The sequence below is a fragment of the Tenrec ecaudatus genome, chromosome 10 (assembly GCF_050624435.1).
Source record: "Tenrec ecaudatus isolate mTenEca1 chromosome 10, mTenEca1.hap1, whole genome shotgun sequence".
NCBI lineage: Eukaryota > Metazoa > Chordata > Mammalia > Afrosoricida > Tenrecidae > Tenrec > Tenrec ecaudatus.
The window spans coordinates 64,094,000-64,114,456 of NC_134539.1; the positions used below are offsets into that span (position 1 = coordinate 64,094,000).

A 20,457-nucleotide genomic window follows, 5' to 3' on the forward strand; every position below is an offset into this window, starting at 1 on the left:
AACAAGCAGCCATCTAGCTCAGAAGCAAATAAGCCCACATGGAAGAAGCACACCAGCCAGTGCGATCACGAGGTGCCCAAGGGACCAGGTATAAGGCATCATGCAAAAAAAAAAAAAAGATATAAGTGTGTGTATGTATGTGTATATGTATATGTATATATGTATATATATATCATATTAAATGAAGGGGGAAGTGCAGAGTGGAGACCCAAGGCCCAAGTGTCGACCAATGGAGATCCCCCCATAGAGGGGTTTAGGAGAGGAGATGGGTTAATTAGGGTGTGAGGTAGTATCGATGAAGAACACAGCTTTCCCCCAGATCCTGGATGCTTCCTCCCCCCAACTACCATGATCCGAATTCTACCTTGCAGGGTTGGATAGGACAGAGGCTGTACACTGGTGCATATGAGGGTTGGAGGTACAGGGAATCCAGGGTGGATGATACCTTCAGGACCAAGGGTGTGAGGGACGATGCTGGGAGAGTGGAGGTATTTCTTAAAGGCTGTGGAGGTTTCAGAGTTCAGCAACATGTGTGTTCAAAGGGCTGTCGATGTTGGGCTTTTCCAGCAGGCTGTGGCTGGACAGAATAGTCCTGGCATCATACAGGGTGGGCCTCTGGTCCTTCAGGATGTCCAGGCGGATGTTACCCTGAGTTTCCACACTAGGATGGCAGCAGGGGATGAAGAACTTCACTGTGGGCACATTGTATGGGCACATTGTACTGGAGAACTTCAGTAAGAGCTTATAACTAACTCTTCATAGATGGTGCCATCTACTCCATGGATGGTCCCTACCCATTTGCAAAGGTTGTCTGATTCCGGGAAGGCAGAGATTCCTTTGTAGCCAAACATCCCGAGGGTCACTAGCTCTTATTGTAGCCTCTTTCCCAAGGAACCAGGGGCAGTGCCCAAGTGGGCTCATTCCCTTTGGGGGCAACAACACTGACCGTGGCTGGGTTGTGGTTCTGGGAGACCATCTGCTCTGGGCTGGTAGAGACAGGAACTCAGAGGACTAGATTACAACTACAGATTGATTTCTTAATTTATTGAGCTCTGTTTAATACTAAAGATGAGGGTTGGGGCTAGGGGAAAATTTTCTGTTTCATTTCTTACAATGCAGATCCCTGGCTATTAGTTTAAAATCTGTCATATTAATGCAAGGGGAGCACTGAGGTACTAAATATATGGTGGTTCTGGGTCCCCTTTCATTGGACACTGACTTAACCAGGGGCCCCACCCAGGTTCCAATGACCACCATTTCCTCAGTATTGGGGTGGCCATCCTTAGCTTCCTCTCCCATCAGGGTCTTTCAGTCCTAATTCAGTCCAAGTAGTTTTGAGATACGGCCCAGTTCATTCAATCAGGCTTCTATGTCAAGTCCTTCTGGTGTGGCCCTTAAGGGATGCTGTGTTCCGTGTAAGGCCAATGTCTAAGATCATCAGAGTGCTTAGTCCACAGCGTGCTCACTGAGGGTTGGGTAGAAACTTATTCAAAGTGTCTCCCCAGGAACATAGAACCTGGTGTGTTCTCCCCTTAGGTTCCCTATAAGTATTGTGTATCATCCCTTCCCGATGTGAGGGTGCTCCTTCCCATTTACCTATCACATTCACCAAGAGGAATACCAAGCCTCCTCTGATATGTAGATGCTCCCCTCTTCTGCTCTTAAACTTGATTTTCCACTAAGGTTCTCCTCTCATTCCTGTGGAGGGCCTGTTGATTTGTCACAGTCTTGTTTCAATGTTGTAGAGGATCAAGTAGATGATGGTCTTCTTCTTTTCCCTCCTTCTTGAAGGAGTAACCCCCGCCAATGTGGTCTCTTTTGAGGTGGTTCTCATAAAGTGCACCTCAGGTGGGGTGATATATTGTAAGGCAGCTAGGCAGACTTTCTACACCTTTGTTTGGGAATTGGCTCTAAAATTTGTTTAATTGATGTGTCTTTCTCCTTATAGTACTGGGCTCTTACAATATATGTCCTTCTGTGACTAACTTCACTCAGCACAATGGTTTCTAAGTCCTTCCATGCAGTGTTTCATGCTTTCATCACTGTTGTTTAGGGACGTGTAATATTCCATTCTGTGCACGTTCCATAATTACGCTATCCATTGATCTGTTGTTGGGCATTTGGGCTGCTTTCAGTTTCTGGCTATTGTGAACTGTGCTGCAATTAAAAAAAAGGAGAGCATGCATCTACTCATGTTGTCTCTCTTATTTGGGGGTGGGTGGAGTATATGCCTAATAATGATATTGCTGAATCGTATACTTAAATCCATTTGCTCAAAGTATCGATATAGTTTTCTATAATGGTTGTATTTACAAATTAACCAACAGTATATACAAGTTCCATTCTCTTCACAGCCACACTAGCATTTGTTTTGCTTTGTTTTAAATTGGGTTAGCATTTGTGGGTGTGAGGTGGTATCTCTTTGTGGTTTTAATTTGCATCTCCATGATGGCTAGTGATCATAAGAAATTTTTTCATGTGTTTGGTACCAATTTGTACTTCATTTTAGGTGAACTGTCTGTTCATGTCTTTTTCCCCCCATTTCTTAATTGAGTCTCTTGTAATTTTCTTATTGTGCTGTTGTAGAGTTCTGTATATTTTAGTAATTAACTCTATGTCCAATATGTACTAGTAAAAATTTTTTTCCCAAAGTGTGGGCTGTTTTACGCTCCTGATGAAGACTTTTGATGTGCACAATGATATAATTTCAGCATGTTCCAAGTCATCTCTCATCCTCTACTGTTTTTGACTTTCATTATACATGGTACATTATACATGGTCTATGTATGCCCTCCAATAGGGCCCTTAAATTTTTTTTCAGCTTTCTCCTTGATCAACCTGATTGCTCTGGGGTTTACAATTAGGCCTTTAATCCATCTTGAGTTTGTTTTTACGCATGGGGAAATATATGGTTCTTGTTTTATTCTTTTGCACATGGAAATCCAGTTTGGCTAACACAATTTTTAGAAGAGGCTGTCTTTGTCTGTTTGTTTCGTTTCCTGTAGACTGATGCATTTATGACGGGCTTTTCTGTTCTTATCCAATGGTCTATATACTCCTCAGTGTATCAGAACCAGGCTGCTTGACCACTGTGGCTAGCTATGTGATAGGTTGTTAGTTTTAGGTCAGGCATTGTTAGGCCTCCTACTTGGTTATTTATTTTTAAACAAGTTCTGAGTTACGCCTGGGTCTTTTGCCTACCCATGTGAAATTGATAATTAGTTTTTCTGATTCTTAAAAGAATGTTTGGGATTTGGATTGCTTTGCATCTGCAGATATTTTCAGGTAGTATTCACATTTTCACAATATTAAGTCTGCCTAGTGATAAGAATACGCTATTCTTCCATTTATGTCTTTTTTATTTCTTATAGTAATATTCTGTAGTTTTCTCTGTATGACTTGTTTCTTTAGTTAAGTTTATTTCTAAATATTTCATCTTTTGTGTGGTTATTGTAAATGGTACCTTTTCTTAATGTTATTTCTGTAGCTTTCTTCACTGGTAAAAAGCAATCTGATATATTTCTGGTGGTTAATTTTGTATACTGCTACCTTCCCAAATCTATTGTTTCTATTAGGCTTTTTAAAGAGACTTTTGGGTTTTATATAGGATTGTATCATCTGCAAATAGTGAGAGTTTCATTTCTTCGTTGCCTATTTGTATTGCTTGATTTCTTTTTGTTGTCTGATGGATCTAGCTAAAACTTCCAGCATGATGCTGAATAAAAGTTGGTCCCTTTTTCAGTGGAAGTATTTCTAGCTTTTTCCCATTGAGCATGGTGTTAATTGTTGCTTTTAAATATCTGGCTTTTATTATGTTGAGGAATTTCCCTTCTGTTCCTATTTTGTTGAATGCTTTGATTAAAAAAATAAGTGCTGACTTATCAAATGTACTGTCTGCGTGTATTGATGTGATCACATGACTTTTATCATTTGCCTATGTGGTGAATTACATTGTTTTTCAAATATTGAATCATTCTTGCATCCCTGGAATGGGTCCCACTTGGTTGAGGTGAATTATTTTTTGGATATGATTCTGGATGCTACTGGATAGAATTCTGCTGAGGATTTCATGAGGGATACTGGTCTAAAATTTTCTATCTTTATGAGGTCTTTGCCTGATGTAGGTATCAGTGTTATGCTGACTTCATGAATTTGGAAGTTTGTTGTCAGTTTTTATGTTTTGACAAAGTTTGTGTAGTATTGGTATCAGAACTTCTTTGAATACTTCACAGAATTCCCCTGTGAAACCACCTGGCTATGGGCTTTTCTTGGTTGGCAGTTTTGTAATGGCTATTGCTTAATACTCTATTTCTTTTTTTATGGGTCTGTTGAAATTTTCAATATCTGCCTACATTATTTTGAGTAGATGATATATTTCTAGGCACCTATCCATTTCATCTAGTTTGCTGAATTAATTTGGATACGTTTTTCATATTAATGTGTTACTGCTCTTTTTATTTCCTTTGGGTCTCTTGTAATGTCACCCCTTTCATCTCTTCATCTGGGTATTTACATCTTTTCTTTTTCCCCCCTCTTTGCTATGTGAACCAGTTTCTTGTCTGGTTGACATTTTTCCATTGTTTTTCCCCCAAACCACTCCCATATTACTTATTTCTGTTTCGATCCTTAAGATTTCTTACCTTCTTTTACTGAAGTGTTTACGCTGTTATCCTTGTTCTAGTTCTTGTGTTAGAAGTTAGGATGCTGATTTTGGATTTCTTTTTTGTGTGTTTGACTGCTATAAATTGGTCTCTGCTGCTTTTTGCTGTCTCCAAAGGTTTTCATATGTTGTATCATCATCATTTGTCTCAGGGAATTTTTTAATTTCCTCAATTATTGCCCAATCATATTGTTCAATTTCCAATAATTTATCTTTGTTTGTTTTATTGTTAGTTCTAATTTTATAGCAATTTTGTCTTAGCAGATTGATTGTGGAACCTCGATTTGTAAATTTGTTCAGGCATGCTGTGTGGCCTAGTATGTTGGTCTATTCTTGAGCATGTTCCAATGATGGAAAAAGACATATACAGATGTTCAGTTTTTCATGTCTGTGTGTGCGTTTCTTGTAGGCAGCATATGGATGGATTTTGTTTTCTTATCCACTGTGCTACTCTTTCTCACTGGTGCATTTAGTCCATTAACATTCAATGAGATCACCGAAATATATGTATTTGTTACTGTCACTTTGCTTTACATTTCTGCATGCTATATATGAGTGGTCTAATTTATTTGTTCTTCCTGTATTGGGTTGCTCTGTTTGTGTTGGTTTTCGTGATAAATTGTCTTGTATAGTGCATAAGCAAATGTGGTGAAGAAAGCTGATGGTGTCCGGCTATCAAAAGAGATAGTGTCTGGGGTCTTAAAGGCTTGAAGGTGAACAAGCAGCCATCTAGCTCAGAAGCAAATAAGCCCACATGGAAGAAGCACACCAGCCAGTGCGATCACGAGGTGCCCAAGGGACCAGGTATAAGGCATCATGCAAAAAAAAAAAGATATGGGTGTGTATGTATGTGTGTATATGTATATATGTATGTGTATATGTATATATATATCATATTAAATGAAGGGGGAAGTGCAGAGTGGAGACCCAAGGCCCAAGTGTCGGCCAATGGAGATCCCCTCATAGAGGGGTTTAGGAGAGGAGATGGGATAATTAGGGTGTGAGGTAGTATCGATGAAGAACACAGCTTTCCCCCAGATCCTGGATGCTTCCTCCCCCCAACTACCATGATCCGAATTCTACCTTGCAGGGTTGGATAGGACAGAGGCTGTACACTGGTACATATGAGGGTTGGAGGTACAGGGAATCCAGGGTGGATGATACCTTCAGGACCAAGGGTGTGAGGGACGATGCTGGGAGAGTGGAGGGTGAGTGGGTTGGAAAGGGGGAACTGATTACAAGGATCCACATGTGACCTCTTCCCTGGGAGAGGGACAGCAGAGAAGGGGGGAAGGGAGACTCCGGATAGGGCAAGATATGACAAAATAACGATGTATAAATTACCAAGGGCATATGAGGGAGGGGAGAAAAAAAAGAGGACCTGATGCAAGGGGCTTAAGTGGAGAGCAAATGCCTTGAGAATGATTGGGGCAGGGAATGTATGGATGTGCTTTATACAATTGATGTATGTATATGTATGGATTGTGGTAAGAGTTGTTTGAGTCCCTAATAAAATGTAAAAGAAGAAAAGAGAAAAAATGATTAGGGCAAAGACTGTACAGATGTGCTTTATACAATTGATGTATGTATATTATGAACTGTGAAAAGAATTGTATCAGCCCCAATAAATTGTTTTAAAAAATTGTCTTGTATATTGTGTGTTGTTGTTATTTTAGCCATAGTACATCATTGAGCATTTTCTGTAGTGGTGGTCTAGTTTTTATTAATTCTTTTAATTTTTCCAAAACTTAGAATACTTTTATTTCTCCTTCATATTGAGTGAAATTTTTGCTGTGTACCAGATTATAGGTTGACATTGTTCTTTCTTTCACGGCTCTGTGTATGTCACTCCATTTGTCTTCGTGGCTGCAAAATTTCTGCTGAGAAATCTGAGTTATTCTAATTGCTAACCCTTTGTATATAATTGTTCTTTTTCCCTCTTGCTACCTGTAGATTTCCGCCCCATCGTTGAAGTTAGACATCTGGACTACAATATGCGGGAGGTTTCCTTTTGGGACCTCTTCTGATTGGGGTTCTCTTGGCTTCCTGAATAATTCTCTTTTCATCCTTTAGGCCTTAAGCAAAATTTTCTTGAATGAGTTCTTGAACAATTCTCTGTGGATTTTTGTTTGTTTCTCCCCCTTTTGAAATAAATACAAGCTGTATGTTTTTCCTCTTGATTGTGTCCAACATTGTCTCAAGTCATTCTTGGTCTCTCTTGCATTTTTTTTGCATTTTTTTGTTCTTTTAGATTTGAGTCTATAGATTTCTTTTTAAGGTCACTAATTTGAGTTTCCATCTCTTAAATTCTGTCTATCTTTTCTTTTGTAGTATTGTGTAATTCTGCTATTGTGGTGTTGGGCTTTTGTTTTTCTGTCTATAAGGCATATAATGAGGTTTCTAGCTTGTCTATTTTTTCAACATTCCTTTGAGTCTTCCTTCATTTGTTGTATACTCATACAACACACAATCATTCTTTTTCTGGTAATTCCATAGCCTGTTCAATTTTAGGCATTTTATTTAGGTCTGGTTGGTATTCGGTTATGTTTCTTTCCTTTTTATAAAATGAAATCCACTATCTTCTATTGTGTTCTTGACATCTTCATGTGGCTATAACAGTGGTTCCTCAACCTGTGGGTTGCAACCCCTTTGAAGGTCAAACAACTCTTTCACAGGGGTTACCTGATTCATAACAGTAGCAAAATTAGTTATGAAGTAACAACAAAATCATTTTATGATTGGGGGGGGGGTCACTACAACATGAGGAAATGTATTAAAGAGTCACGGCATTAAGAAGGTTGAAAACCACTGGCTATTAGGGAGGTGGGGTTATGTAGAAGTAGTTAACTCTATTAGGTGGTGCAGTAAAGGGTGGCAGACAGTTTACATTAAGTATCTGGGGGAGAGTGTCAGATTATGTGTTGGAGGAAGATGAAAAAAGTGGATGTAGTAATTTAGAGTAAAGAGAAAGAAAAAAGTGGGCAAAATATATAGAGGGATGAGGTAGTATTAATTGGTAGGTTAACAGAAAGGAAATCGTATGAAAAAACACCTATTTTTTATTGATAGAGGAATGTATAATACTTGATAGAAAAACAATTGTAAGAGTAATGCTCACTTTTGATATCATGAGGATGAGAAGAAAAAAAGGATTCATGAGAAGAGGGGAAAAAGTTAAGGAAAAAGGGCTATGAAATAAAAGTTTAGATATTAAAATTAAAGAATGAAAGGACAAGAAAAAAAGGATTAAAAATCAAAATAGAAAACTAAAAGTAGAATAAGAGGTGGATGAGCTGTTAGTGTATGTTTGCTTGTGTTCTAAGCTCTGGCCAGGAGTTTTGTCTCTAATATGGGTGCTAACTTCTGGATCAATGATGTGTTCTGGGACTAGAAAACCAAAAAATTAAAGTAGCCATAATATGGTTTTTGTCTCCATATCCTTGTGCATATTAACAGATGGGGAAGTCCTGATTAAGGATGAATTCTAAGAATAATACACAAGATTTTTCAATGAAGGGGAAAGTATAGGAATGATAGAACACAGAGCAGCAATACCAAGAAGATAACGGCTGGGGTCTAGACCTTGTCCTGGGTGGTGATCAGGACTGTGAGGAGCAGAGGTCTTTTAAGCACTAGGGGACAGTGTCTGGTAGTATGTTATTTTACAACCTTGTGATCTTTTAGGATGTCAGGGTAAGGTTGAAATTAAGGCTAAGGGTGTACGGTATAGCTGAGAGTCCTGTATTCTTAATATTTAGGTTAATTAACTTAAAGGAATAGACCTCTGGTGAATCAGGTCAGAGGAGATGGACTTTGCTCTTTCGGATGATGAGGTGACCAAGTGTGGGTCGACAAGTTAGGTCTATACCTGCCACCTACCTAGGTGGTCTAGGAGAGAATCAGGAAACAATAGCCTACCCAGAAGGCAGGTTGCTTATCTGAGCAGCTTGGGGTGCTGACCAGTGGCTGGTGTCATGGGACAGCTAATAAAAATAGCTAGGTGTATCCAGTATGTCAGCAGAGAGTAGCTCTGGGCCCTGGCTTTTAAGTCTTTCTCTCAAGCTCAAACTCCGTGCCAGTGTTTTATAGAAACAATGTTGCAGTTTCTACTTGTATTATTAAACTAATACCTTGCTAATGGGCCAAGTTTATGTTATCTGCTACACAAAGAAGTTTAAATAATAATTTTTAAAAGCTCGCAAATGGCTGCATGTATTTTGTACTTTTTGGATTGTCTTAGGATGGCCATGCAGAGCTATACCTCAAGAATGAGTTTTGCTGAGTGTGTGGAAAGTTAAGTCTGTTCACTATTTACACCCAATCCAAGCTACCCTTGAGATTTTTCCACATAAGGTTTAGTAAGCTGTGCTATCCTTTCTAATTGGGAGTTAGGGCTGTGAGGTTACAAGACCAGAGCGCCTTTGACTTGGGCAGAGAACCAAGTCCATTTGTGCTTGTATATGTTGCAAGCTGGTCTTGTAGAGCTATATGACCATGCAGTTCAGCCAGGCAGCCACCCTAGCTAACTCCAGGACTAGGAAAAAATCGGGATAATTGGGTATCTGTGTCCGCCAGCTAGTGCCAAGGGTTGATAACAAAGGGGAGCCTATCTGCATATGTTGCTGTTCTTTTATTTGAATAAATTTGTGTCTGCTTTATGCTGAGAATCTTAGAGTCTGGAAGGGTAGGGAAGATATCCTTCTCCATGGCCCTCTTTACTCTGCCCCTCCTACCCCCAATAAAGTCTTTAAAAAAAAAAGAATGTACTGATACTAGGATCTTAAGGTTCAGTGACAAAAAAAAATACAAACTCTAACAATTTAATGTGCAGATGTACTTTACACAATTGATGGATTGTGATAAGAGTTGTATGAGCCCCTAATAAAACGATTTAAAAAAAACTAACAATTTAACAGTCAGGGATGCTGCTTCAGTCACTGAACCTTAGATGAAATGATTGAAAAAGAGAAAATAGAACATTCATTATTATTAAGTACCATGATCATCCATACAGAAAACTAAAAGTGAACTATTACAGTTAACCAAAGAGTTCCATGAGTTTGCCAGATACAGAATCTATATAGAGAATATTACTTCATCCCTATAAGTAACCAGTAAGTTTAACTTAAAAAACCTTATGCATTTCCATTCTGAGGATTTATGCCAAACTTTTGGATTTTATACCAAACTTTTTGATATATACAAAATAAAAATAGAGAAACATATACTTGATAAAACAGAAAAGTTACAAGGTAAAGAGAAATAATAAGGATAAGTGTGAGAAAAAGGCAAGCAAATAGAGGTTTGCTTGTTTTTTGAGGGGATTTTGTCCAGAAGTCAACTGTCAATTTTGGAAGTGAAAGGAGAGGTTGAGAAAAAGAAGAACAAAGGAGGAAGAAAATTTGGGGTGAAAGAAAATACTGTAGTCCTTAAGCTGTACTCTAAATACCAGGGTAGAAGAGTAATAGGCCAGTCCTCTGGAGAACTGAGGACAAGATTCAGAGCATCTCAATCACCCACTGACTGTATATACTTGTGTATAAACTGATCTTTTCAGCACATATTTTATGCAGTTTTGGTGGTAAATTTAGGTGCCTCGGTTGTTATCAGGGTCGACTTAACTTGCGTATATACAGTACCTTAATGCAATCTGTCTACACTAGCTGCTTACCTAAAATAAAACCCTCTCTTCTCAAATTATCTTAATTTTTTGGTTAACAATGCCCAGTACACAAATACATATGCATACTGAGAAAACAGATTTGAATGAATTAAATAAAATCACTATTAACAAGAGCATCATAAACATCGGTTGGCAGCCAATGCTTTAATCACTGCACCACAAGGGCTCCTTTTGGAAACTAAATGTACCTAAGACAGTGGTACTCAACCTTCCTAATGCGGTGACCCTCCTCATGTTGTGGTGACCCCCAACTGTAAAATTATTTTCGTTGCTACTTCATAACTGTAATTTTGCTACTGTTATGACTCGTAATGTAAATATGCAGGATGTATTTTCATTGTTACAAATTGAACATAACTAAACATAAAACACAGTGATCAATCACAAACAATATGTAATTATATTTTGTGAAACATTATTTCTAATTACAAATAAATGAAATTTTGTCTTTAAGCATGGCATAGCATAGGTAACAGTCTTCACATCGGGTACGCACATATGGGCGTATCTGCATGTGGGCAGACCTGCCTGGAGACAGATAGAGGAGTGGTGTCTCGGTTACTAAGACCATCAGAAATATGTTTTCCGATGGTCTTAGGCCACCCTGTGAAAAGGTCATTCAACTCCCAAAGGGGTCGTGACCCACTGGCTGAGAACCATTGACCTAAGACTTTTGTCAACATCAAGAATACATCTGTTTATGATAGAAGTGCTAAAGCACTTCTCTAAGTGTGATGCTTCACCTTTCATTATAAACAGGTAACAAGCAGATAATGATGCATATTAAAAGGGGACTATTTCTGGTGTTTTTAAACAATTTTTTGGTACTATTAAAGCTTTAATATTACTATTTGAAAAAATCTTTGACAAGTTTTCAGATATGTAAGAAAAAACAGCCCTAAAAACAAAACAAAATAAAACAACAAAGCAAGGCTAAGAGAGCATACCTTCAAAAACAAAAACTGCAAGAAAACAAAGGTGATGAGGACATTTACACCACCACCACCTTGAAACTTACATCCTTTTGTGTTACTTCGCCGTGGCTTTTCCCACATTTCCACTTCAGTTTTTTAGAGCCCACTGGATCAGCCCATGTATATAACACTGCTTGACCAGGAGGAAGGGAATCTTCCATTTGATGGAGTGAACTGATATACACAGTAAAAATATGCATTCAATTAAATGTCATAAATGAATAAAGTCTAAAATAATACTTTATCAATTTTTACTCCATTAGTTGCAATTGGCCTTAGTATGACAATGCTGACACTTTTTCTTTAAAGTAAAAAGGAAACTTGCTAAGAAAATAAAATATTTACGGCAAAATGTTTATTTTGTGAGATATCAATATATTATTTTTTGTAAATAAAAATATGAAACTAGTTTGCCAAATTTTTAAATACAAGTTAATCATACAAAACATTTAGTGTTTTATCGTGGCTACAATAAATATAAGATATGTAATTTAATTCAGAGTTTATTTTTAAACTCACAAGACATGAGATACACATTTAATATAGATTTCAACAAAAGAAACAAAATTTTACATAAGTGATTGAATAACATTTTTATTTTGAGCAAAATAAGAAGCTAAAGAAGAATTTTAGATGAGAGATATAATTATATTTAGTATTTTTAAAATGTTAATGTGGAGAACGTACGAGAGCTAAAACTGGAGATAGAAAGATAGTTCAACTCAATACAATAGATCTAAGACAAGAAATATTGGGACCCTGAACTAGGATAATGGTAGGAGAGATGAGACGAGAAGGTGAAGATTAAAATATAGAAAAACACATCTTTATAAAAAATTTAATTGGATGGTATACTAGGACACAAACAATCTAGAATAAAAGAGGCAAGTAACATTGCCTTCACTGAGAAACAGAAGTAGGAGAAGATTTTGTTGGGCACATGACAAGATAAACTCTGAATCATTTTATGCTCTCATGTCACCTTTAGGAAGAGATGAGGGTTTGAGCAGATTACTAGCATTCTGGAGGTAATTGAAGTATTCACCAATGTGGATGAAATTACTCAAAGACTGCACAGAATATAAACTGATTGGGACTAAGAATATCACCCCACAATATTTAAGGGGAGGGGAAAATGACTTATATCAAGGATGAAATGTTCCCCCAAAATTGTTATCCTTCAATCTGACTTTGGAATCAGTATTTAAAAACCAATACTCTTGGGACTAAGCTAGTTTGAAGTTATCGATTTAAGAACTATTTCTTCAAACAATTTTAAATCCAAACCCACTGATCCTCTTATAGTTTCTTTTATGAATTTCCATTAAGATTATAATGTTTTTGTGTTTCAGAATTTCAGCATAAGGTCACACTGTAGTATCTATACCTCACTTTTACATTTGTAACAATGAGGTAATATTTCTATAAGCTTTATATCTGAACTGCACTATAAAGTGCAATGTCACAAAATCAAAGAAAATTGTAGGTCCTTAGATCAGTCTCAGTCAGTTAAACCAGGTTTTCCCAAAATCAAGCCATACATAGTATGTGAACATTTAATTTAGGCCAAGAATTTTATCAGCTGTGTAGCATCATTAGAGAACTGAGAAAAGTCACTGATATAGTTTTCTGTAGGGCTTAATTCTGTGAAGACTGCTCCAGAAAGGTTATTTCAGGTTGATGAGAAGGTATATTTGTTTTACTCAATTTTAATCAATCAATTTGCAAACAACCCCCCAAAAAACCCAAATATGGAGAATAATAAAGAAACAGGCTTTCCCCCTCTTAATAAATTAAATATATTCTACAAGATGAGAGGATAGTTGAGATGGAGTTCTACATACTTGCTATCTCAGCACTGAATAAATCCTTACCCAATGTCCATTTGATTTTATCAACCAGTAAAAGCTGGCTTAGCAGTGGAATAAAAGTACATTTAGCAGTGGAATAAAAGTACAAGTGTGCTGGTAAATCTGAGTTCATTGACAAATGCCAAGTGAAAACAAGAGGGGAAATGTTTGTCATGACAGCCTGAGCCTCCCAAGGAAAAGAACAGAGAGTCGCACACTTCATGGCAGCAGTAGATACTCTAGCCCTGCACATGGAAACAAATGATAGAAGGAAAGTCCTTAATCACCAACCTTCAGTTACAGACTTTAGGCAGTTAAAAGTGAGCACTCTTTTAGCCTATACAACCTCAGCAAGAAAGAGGCGCCCATTCTTTAAAATAAATCTGGAGTCAATCTTTATATTCTATACTAAAAGTATTAACATTTTCAAACTTGCATAAAATTCTCAGACTTGTGATAAACTGGTTAATATTTCTCACTAGATTCTGCAACTAGCAAGTTCTACCACACTTGTTTCAGCAGTCTCATATTTTCTTCTTCTTTTTGAAATACTTGTAAGTCTATTAATTAAACATAGAATTACCACATGACCCAGTAAGTCAATGCCTAGGTATACTTCCTGGCCCTGCAAATTGAAAACAGGTATTCAAACAAACCCATGCATATGCTGTGTGTTTATAGAAACACTGTTCACACAATATAGAAGTGACACTCGAAATATATATCAATGATGAGTGAATTAACAAATTTAGTCCATATATAGGAGCCTTGGTGGTATAGTAGTTAAAGTGTTCAATCAACAAGTTAATCAACAGTACAGGTATACTGCTAAATATGAGTCCACTGACAAATAGCGATTGGGAAAAAAAATAAACAGAGAAAATTTTCAAGACAGCCTGAGTCTCCTAAGTAAAGTAACAGAAAATTCCAGAAAGCACTAGGAGGACATTGTAGCCCTAGCAAGGGGAATCAACCAACTGCCCTGTGGAAGAAAGCTGTGGCACCCTGCTTCTGTGAAGAAAATCTATTGGTTATTGTGTGTTATGAGTGAGAACTAATTCAATGGCAACAGGTATAATGGGATTTGGTTCATCGCACAATGAAATATCACTTAATTAAAGAGAATAAAGTATTGATACAAGCTACAATGTAGATGAACCTCAACCACATTATGCTAAATAAAAGCCAAGACATAAAAGGACAAAGATTGTATGAATCCATTGAAATATTCAGAACACAGATAGTGATTGCAAGAGACTGCGGAAAGAGGAAAATGGCTAATGGATGAAGGACTTGATTTTGGAGTGAAGGGATGTTTGGAACCAGACAGAGCCAGCTCCTTGCACAATATTGAGAATATACTGAAACTACTCACCTTTAAATAGTTTTTAATCTTATGTGAATTTCATCTCAAATTATTTTAAAAAGTAAATTCTAGATGCCATGAATTATTTTACCCCTAGATATTTAGGTACACATTTATCTTTAAATGGGGATATTGTTTTACAAGTCATAATGTCATAATCAGGGTTTATATTCTTAAGAAATTATCATAAAATATTTCTTCACTTAGACTAATAAAATTAGGAAAACTGTATTTTTAAGTTCCTTACTTCAGTAGTTAAGATAATTTTGTCAATTTGAAGATGCATGAAAGTGTAGGGATGGAATCCCACCTGTCAATTAGCCAGATGCAGTGTTCTTGGGGGTATGGCCTTCTAAGGAGGGCCCTGGAACCTTCCTTCTTTCTCTGCCACTGACCTTAAGGACTACCAGTGTCTGCCATGTTGCCATGGACCTTCGATCCACATGACTGCAGCAGCCACCCTATGATTTTTCTGTATTCTGCAACATTGCATGTAGCTGCATAAATCTGAAGAGGGACTTATGAACTAGTTAGTATTGTACTTATGGACTTCAGTTGGACTAAGCTGGAACACTTTCTTGATACATAATTACTTCATGATATAAAGCTCTTGCTTATACACATGTGAGTATCACAGGATTGGTTTCTTTAGTCAACCCGGCCTAACACACTTACCTTTGCTTATACTGAATAAGGTCATTCTTGGTGTGATTTATTAACAGGAATGTAGCTGCCCCATCATGATAATCTGAAAATGTAATAACTGTAGAATGTTCAGCCAAATTAACTTCTGCTATAATGCCTCCAAGCTAGAAGGAAAAGATTATTTAACGTGAGTATTTTTATAAGAATATTAACTAATGAGACTAATGACTTAGTAATTTAATAAATTGCTAATCATTTAGGAATAGATCTAGCATTTTGCAACACTAGATCTTAATTATTATGGATAAATCCTATGTGAAACCCTACACGTGGTATATTCTAGTTGGCACTCCAACTAAATTTTTATATTACAGTTGTTTTGTTTGTTTCCTCCTGGAATCTTTTTATTCCTAAAAAGAAATGTTCAGTTGTATGAGATCAAAGGAAAAAACAGAGATAATAACTGAATTTTTTCCTGAATATTTTTTAAAAAGATACTAATACGTATATATTATCTTCTCTAATGACAAGCAAAATAATACCTTTTTTTTAATCACTCACCTCATTATCTAGACGCAACAAAATACAATTCTCCTGCTTGTTAAAATATATATTTTTAGGGGGACCTTGACTTCTTTCAACTTGAATAAGAAGTTTATTTGAAGCATCCACAGGCCAAAAGGGGATACACTAAAACATATTAATTTATAAAAAGATAAACAAATTTCAGCATAAATATATATTATTTTAATAAATCATTAGAGTAGATGCAAACTTTCTAAAAATATCTTCTTAACACTTGTTATTAGGTTGCTTAACTAGACTGGCAATGAGAGGTAAGCGGTCATTTGTAGGCATGGTGAATACTGTGGGGAAAGTGAACTGAAGAGCAAACTTTGAGTAGAGTGCTGGGGAGAGAAAGAGTAGAGTCCGGTGGCCGAGACAAAGAACAGGGTCTGAAAACTAGCAAATAAAACAAGAGTTAGTTTAAAACAAAAGTACATTCAGAGGTACCAAAAATCAAACTTAGGCTGTCAGTGGTAAATTTTATTATTAAACAGAAGTCAAATAATTTAAAATGATAAGACCCAGAACACAGGACATATATTAAGTACATATTTCTAGCCATCAAATTTGGGCCTAAACAACAACAGAGGTCAGAATAGGAAATAGAATTTTAAGATACAACTGAACATGAGTAACTATACCATTCAAACCATACTTACTTATAGAAACAGGGGTAAAGGCACACAGGAACAAGACCGACAGACAACATGTGCCAGAAACAAAGACAGGAACTCAGGTAAGAGCACAGCCAGCCGGCCTTGACGCTAAGTAACTAAGTCATTTTAGTTTCAGTGCAATAGAACATCACTTGGTCATTTTACATATCTTAAAGGGAACATGCATATGTGATAGCTGTTCATCATTCTATCATCTGGGGACGGAGAAGTTAGATGCAAGTGCAACAGACTATTTAATACAATTTCATTCAACCAAGTAATGAGACATGGGACAAAGCGAGAGATAAACCAGCCTTGGCATGTTCTCACTCAAGCTTACTAGAGTCAACATAGCAGCAGCAGTATTCCAAACCCATTCCCCAGGAGGAACTGAGAGAGATGTGCTCCCCTGACACCCTATCTCCACACCTGCAGTTTCCTGGAACACTTTACTTAAAAGAGTATCTTTGCGGTTTCTAAAATTTTTCTAAATGCAAAAAAAAGTCATGTGCTAAACTCTTGAACACCCACCCCCTGAGAGTTTCTGCCAATAAAAAAGTTCATCTTCAAAGGAGGTTTTCCAGGCAAGTGTGAAAACAAAGCCGCATTCACTGTCATCAACTACTTTTTGACTCCTAAGTACCTTATAGGTATAAGAACAGTAACATTTGCCTTCAGGAGGGATATTATAGGAACAGAAAGGCATGAGTTGAAGTAAAAGTGGCAAAGTATACACACATGCATTTATCACTTGTTCACCAAAATTAAGCAAAAGAATATAAAAACATTTTAAGTATGAATGCTATAAAGTATAAATATGAATGTTAAAAGGGAGAATGGAAACTCTGAGCAATTGAAAAGTTCAAGGACAATGAAGCATGGAATTCGGAATAGAGATGAAAATATGGGCCTGCCGGCTATCAAAAGATAAAGCGTCTGGGGTCTTAAAGGCTTGAAGATAAACAAGAGGCCATCTAGCTGAGAAGCATCAAAGCCCACATGGAAGAAGCACACCAGCGTGGCTGACCACGAGGTATAGAAGAGACCAGTTATCAGACATCAAAGAACCAAAAAAATCATATCAATGGATGCCCACCTCCCTGATACGATCAATGAAGACAAACATGTGCGGAAGCAAATGTGGTGAAGAAAGCTGATGGTGCCCAGCTATCAAAAGATAAGCGTCAGGGGTCTTAAAAGCCTTGAAGATAAATAAGTGGCCATCTAGCTCAGAAGCAACAAAGCCCACACGGAAGAAACACACCAGCCTATGTGACCACGAGCTGTCGAAGGGATCAGGTATCAAGCATGAAGGAATAAAAAATCATATCATTGAAAATGTGGGTGAGTGCAGAGTGGAGACTCAAAGCCCAATAGTAGCCAACTGGACACCCCTTACCGAAAGGTTATGGGGAGGAGATGAACCAGGCAGGGTGCAGGGTAGCAACGATGAAACATGTAACTTTCCTCTAGTTCTTAAATACTTCCTCCCCACCCCACTATCATGATCTCAATTCTACCTTACAAATCTGGCTAGACCAGAGGATATACATAGGCACAGATAGCAACTGGAAACACAGGGAATCCAGGACAGATGACTCCTTCAGGACCAGTGGTGAGAGTGGCGATGCCTGCACGGTAGAGAGAATGTGGGGTAGAAAGGGGGAACTGATTACAAGAATCTACGTATAGCCTCCTCCCTGGGGGAGGGACAGCAGAGAAGAAGATGTCGGACAGTGTAATATATGACAAAATAATAATTTATGAATGATGAAGGGTTCACGAGGTAGGGGGCTGTGGGGAGGGAGGGGGAAAATTGGCAGCTGATATTAAGGGCTTAAGTGGGAGGCAAATGATTTGAGAATGATGATGGTAACAAATGTACATATGTTCTTGAAACAATGGATGTATGTATGGATTGTGATAAGAATTGTGCAAGCCCCTAATAAAATGATTAAAAAAGAAAAAATCCAGAGAGAAAAAAAGAAAAGATAATATGGGCCTGATTCAAATTCAGGCAAAGAAACCGTTAGGATCCTTAGATCCTGTGGTGAAAAGAGTGGCCTCATGTGGACCTTATCCTTGGTATTTTTTAAAAACAGCCTGAGAGGGTTTTTTTCTCCTAAACCTGAATAAGTTACCTTTGCCCTAGTTTTCTACTCTGAGGGTTATTTCTGTCTATGTGATGTGTTTACACTGTAAACAATCTGTGGTTTGATAATTTTTGTCATACTAGGCTTCAGTCTACCCATGTGATTGATATGATACTATACAAATGAAGTGACTATAAACTATTCCAATGAAATTACTATAGTCTAATAAGGAAACGAGGTTCTGGTGGCAGAGGTGATTGGTCAGTTTGTGGTTCTGCTGATAAGAAGTTTGGAAATATATGTAGCCAGTCACACAGAGGTTTTTGTGACAGGAAAAAGGAAGAGGCAGAATGGAGAAGGGAAGGGGTGAAAATAAAAGGAACACGGAGGAACCAAGGACATTTCTTGGTGTGATGTGCTACAACACCAATGCCAGCTAGAAGACTGGTGACTGGGGCCCAATGGCAGAGCAAGTGGTGGCAGGTCTGGAAGAAGTCCTGTGGCAGAGTCGGTGGTGGCAGATTTGCGAGCTATTCCAGAGGGTTCAAAGGAGACGTAAATGGCCAACAGGGGTATGCACAGCACAGAGAAGGACCGGGTTGTTCGTATGGTGAAGAGGAGCTGCAAGGGCTGTCCTGCAGTGTCCTCATCCTGAGTGATGATAGCCTATTGCTTTCTTAATGAACCAATTAACTCTGAAGTATGAGCTATGATTTCTGTGTGACCCTGAAATAGCCTATCAAACCCAGACGAGAAGTAGAGAGTGCTGTAGGAGAGACAGCTGTTGCCATTTTGGTAAAAGGGTGGAACATGCAGGCCTGCTTAGACCTCACAGAGTACAGCCTAGGGCTGATCTTGTTTTGCATTGTTCTCATTGAATTGAGAAGTTTCTGAACCTATTACCACTGCCTCCATTTCAGAGATCTTGTCCCCTGACCAGAGACAGGCTGTTTGCCTTTTGGGAGGGATGCATTTTCTCACTCACTGCCATGGGGTTGCTTGGGACTGATAGCAACTCTAATAGGTTAAGGGAGAGCTGCCCAGGTGAGACTCTTGAGACTGTAATTGTTTTCAGTAGAAAGCCACAACTTTCTCCTGCGGAGGAGTTGCTGGATTTGAACTGCTGACTAGTGATTAGCAGCCCAACATGTAACTCACTATGTCACCAGAACTCCTAGATGCATTCTATAGGCTCTGAATTAGGAATACTAGGCATTGGTGAAGAAGGAGTGGGATTATATATGGAAATGAAGGAAAATGAAATGCTGTATTAAAAATAAGGAAACCATGTGGAAGTATAAACTGCCTGAGATATCCAATCTATCCCATTACTATATCCCCTTGGTTAAGAATGCTGGTAACCACAATGAAATACCTTACACTAGAGACTCCAAGATTCCCTTACAAAGGTCAAGAGAAATAAAGATCTGATATCCTATGTTGTTCTATTATTAAAAAGACAGAATTTTCAACAAGTTATGAGATATATAAAGCAGTATAAATGTATGTATCATACCTGGGGGAAAATAGCAGTCATAGAAACTGTCCCTGATGAATCCCAAACAATTCATCTATTATACAAAATCCATTTTAAAGGCCATATTTAAAAAATTAAAGAGAAGTATTAAAATAATGTTTCATCATAGAGAATATCAATTAAGATATACACATCGTTAAAAGGACTAAATAGAATTTCTTGAGCTGGGAAGTCCATTAGAGAATCAACAAACTTATTAAAGATAGATTAGTAGAGACTATATAGTCCAAAGGGAGAAAAAATAAAGATAAATGAACAGTCTCAGAGAAATAATAAAATACTATTAAACTACACTAAGAGCCAGAGGTACCAAAAATATTTGATGAAAGAATGAACAGGTCAACTGGAAGAAGCGGTACAATTTCTAGAAATGAGAAATGTAATTATTTAAATAAAAAACTCAGGAAGAGAAATGACGTCTTAGTA

At 37.6% G+C, this 20,457-nt stretch overlaps 1 protein-coding gene across 4 annotated transcripts in view; it reads right to left on the reverse strand.

The window, feature by feature from the left end:
• Positions 1–20,457, reverse strand: part of VPS13A (vacuolar protein sorting 13 homolog A) — a 253,560-nt gene that overhangs the window by 66,307 nt on the left and 166,796 nt on the right. For all 4 annotated transcript variants that reach the window (XM_075560517.1, XM_075560518.1, XM_075560520.1 and 1 more), the window contains exons 51-53: positions 15,740–15,868; positions 15,209–15,342; positions 11,362–11,491 (exon numbers count right to left, since the gene is read on the reverse strand). In XM_075560517.1, the coding sequence (XP_075416632.1) occupies positions 11,362–11,491; positions 15,209–15,342; positions 15,740–15,868 (393 nt within the window). The remainder of the gene's footprint in view (positions 1–11,361; positions 11,492–15,208; positions 15,343–15,739; positions 15,869–20,457) is intronic.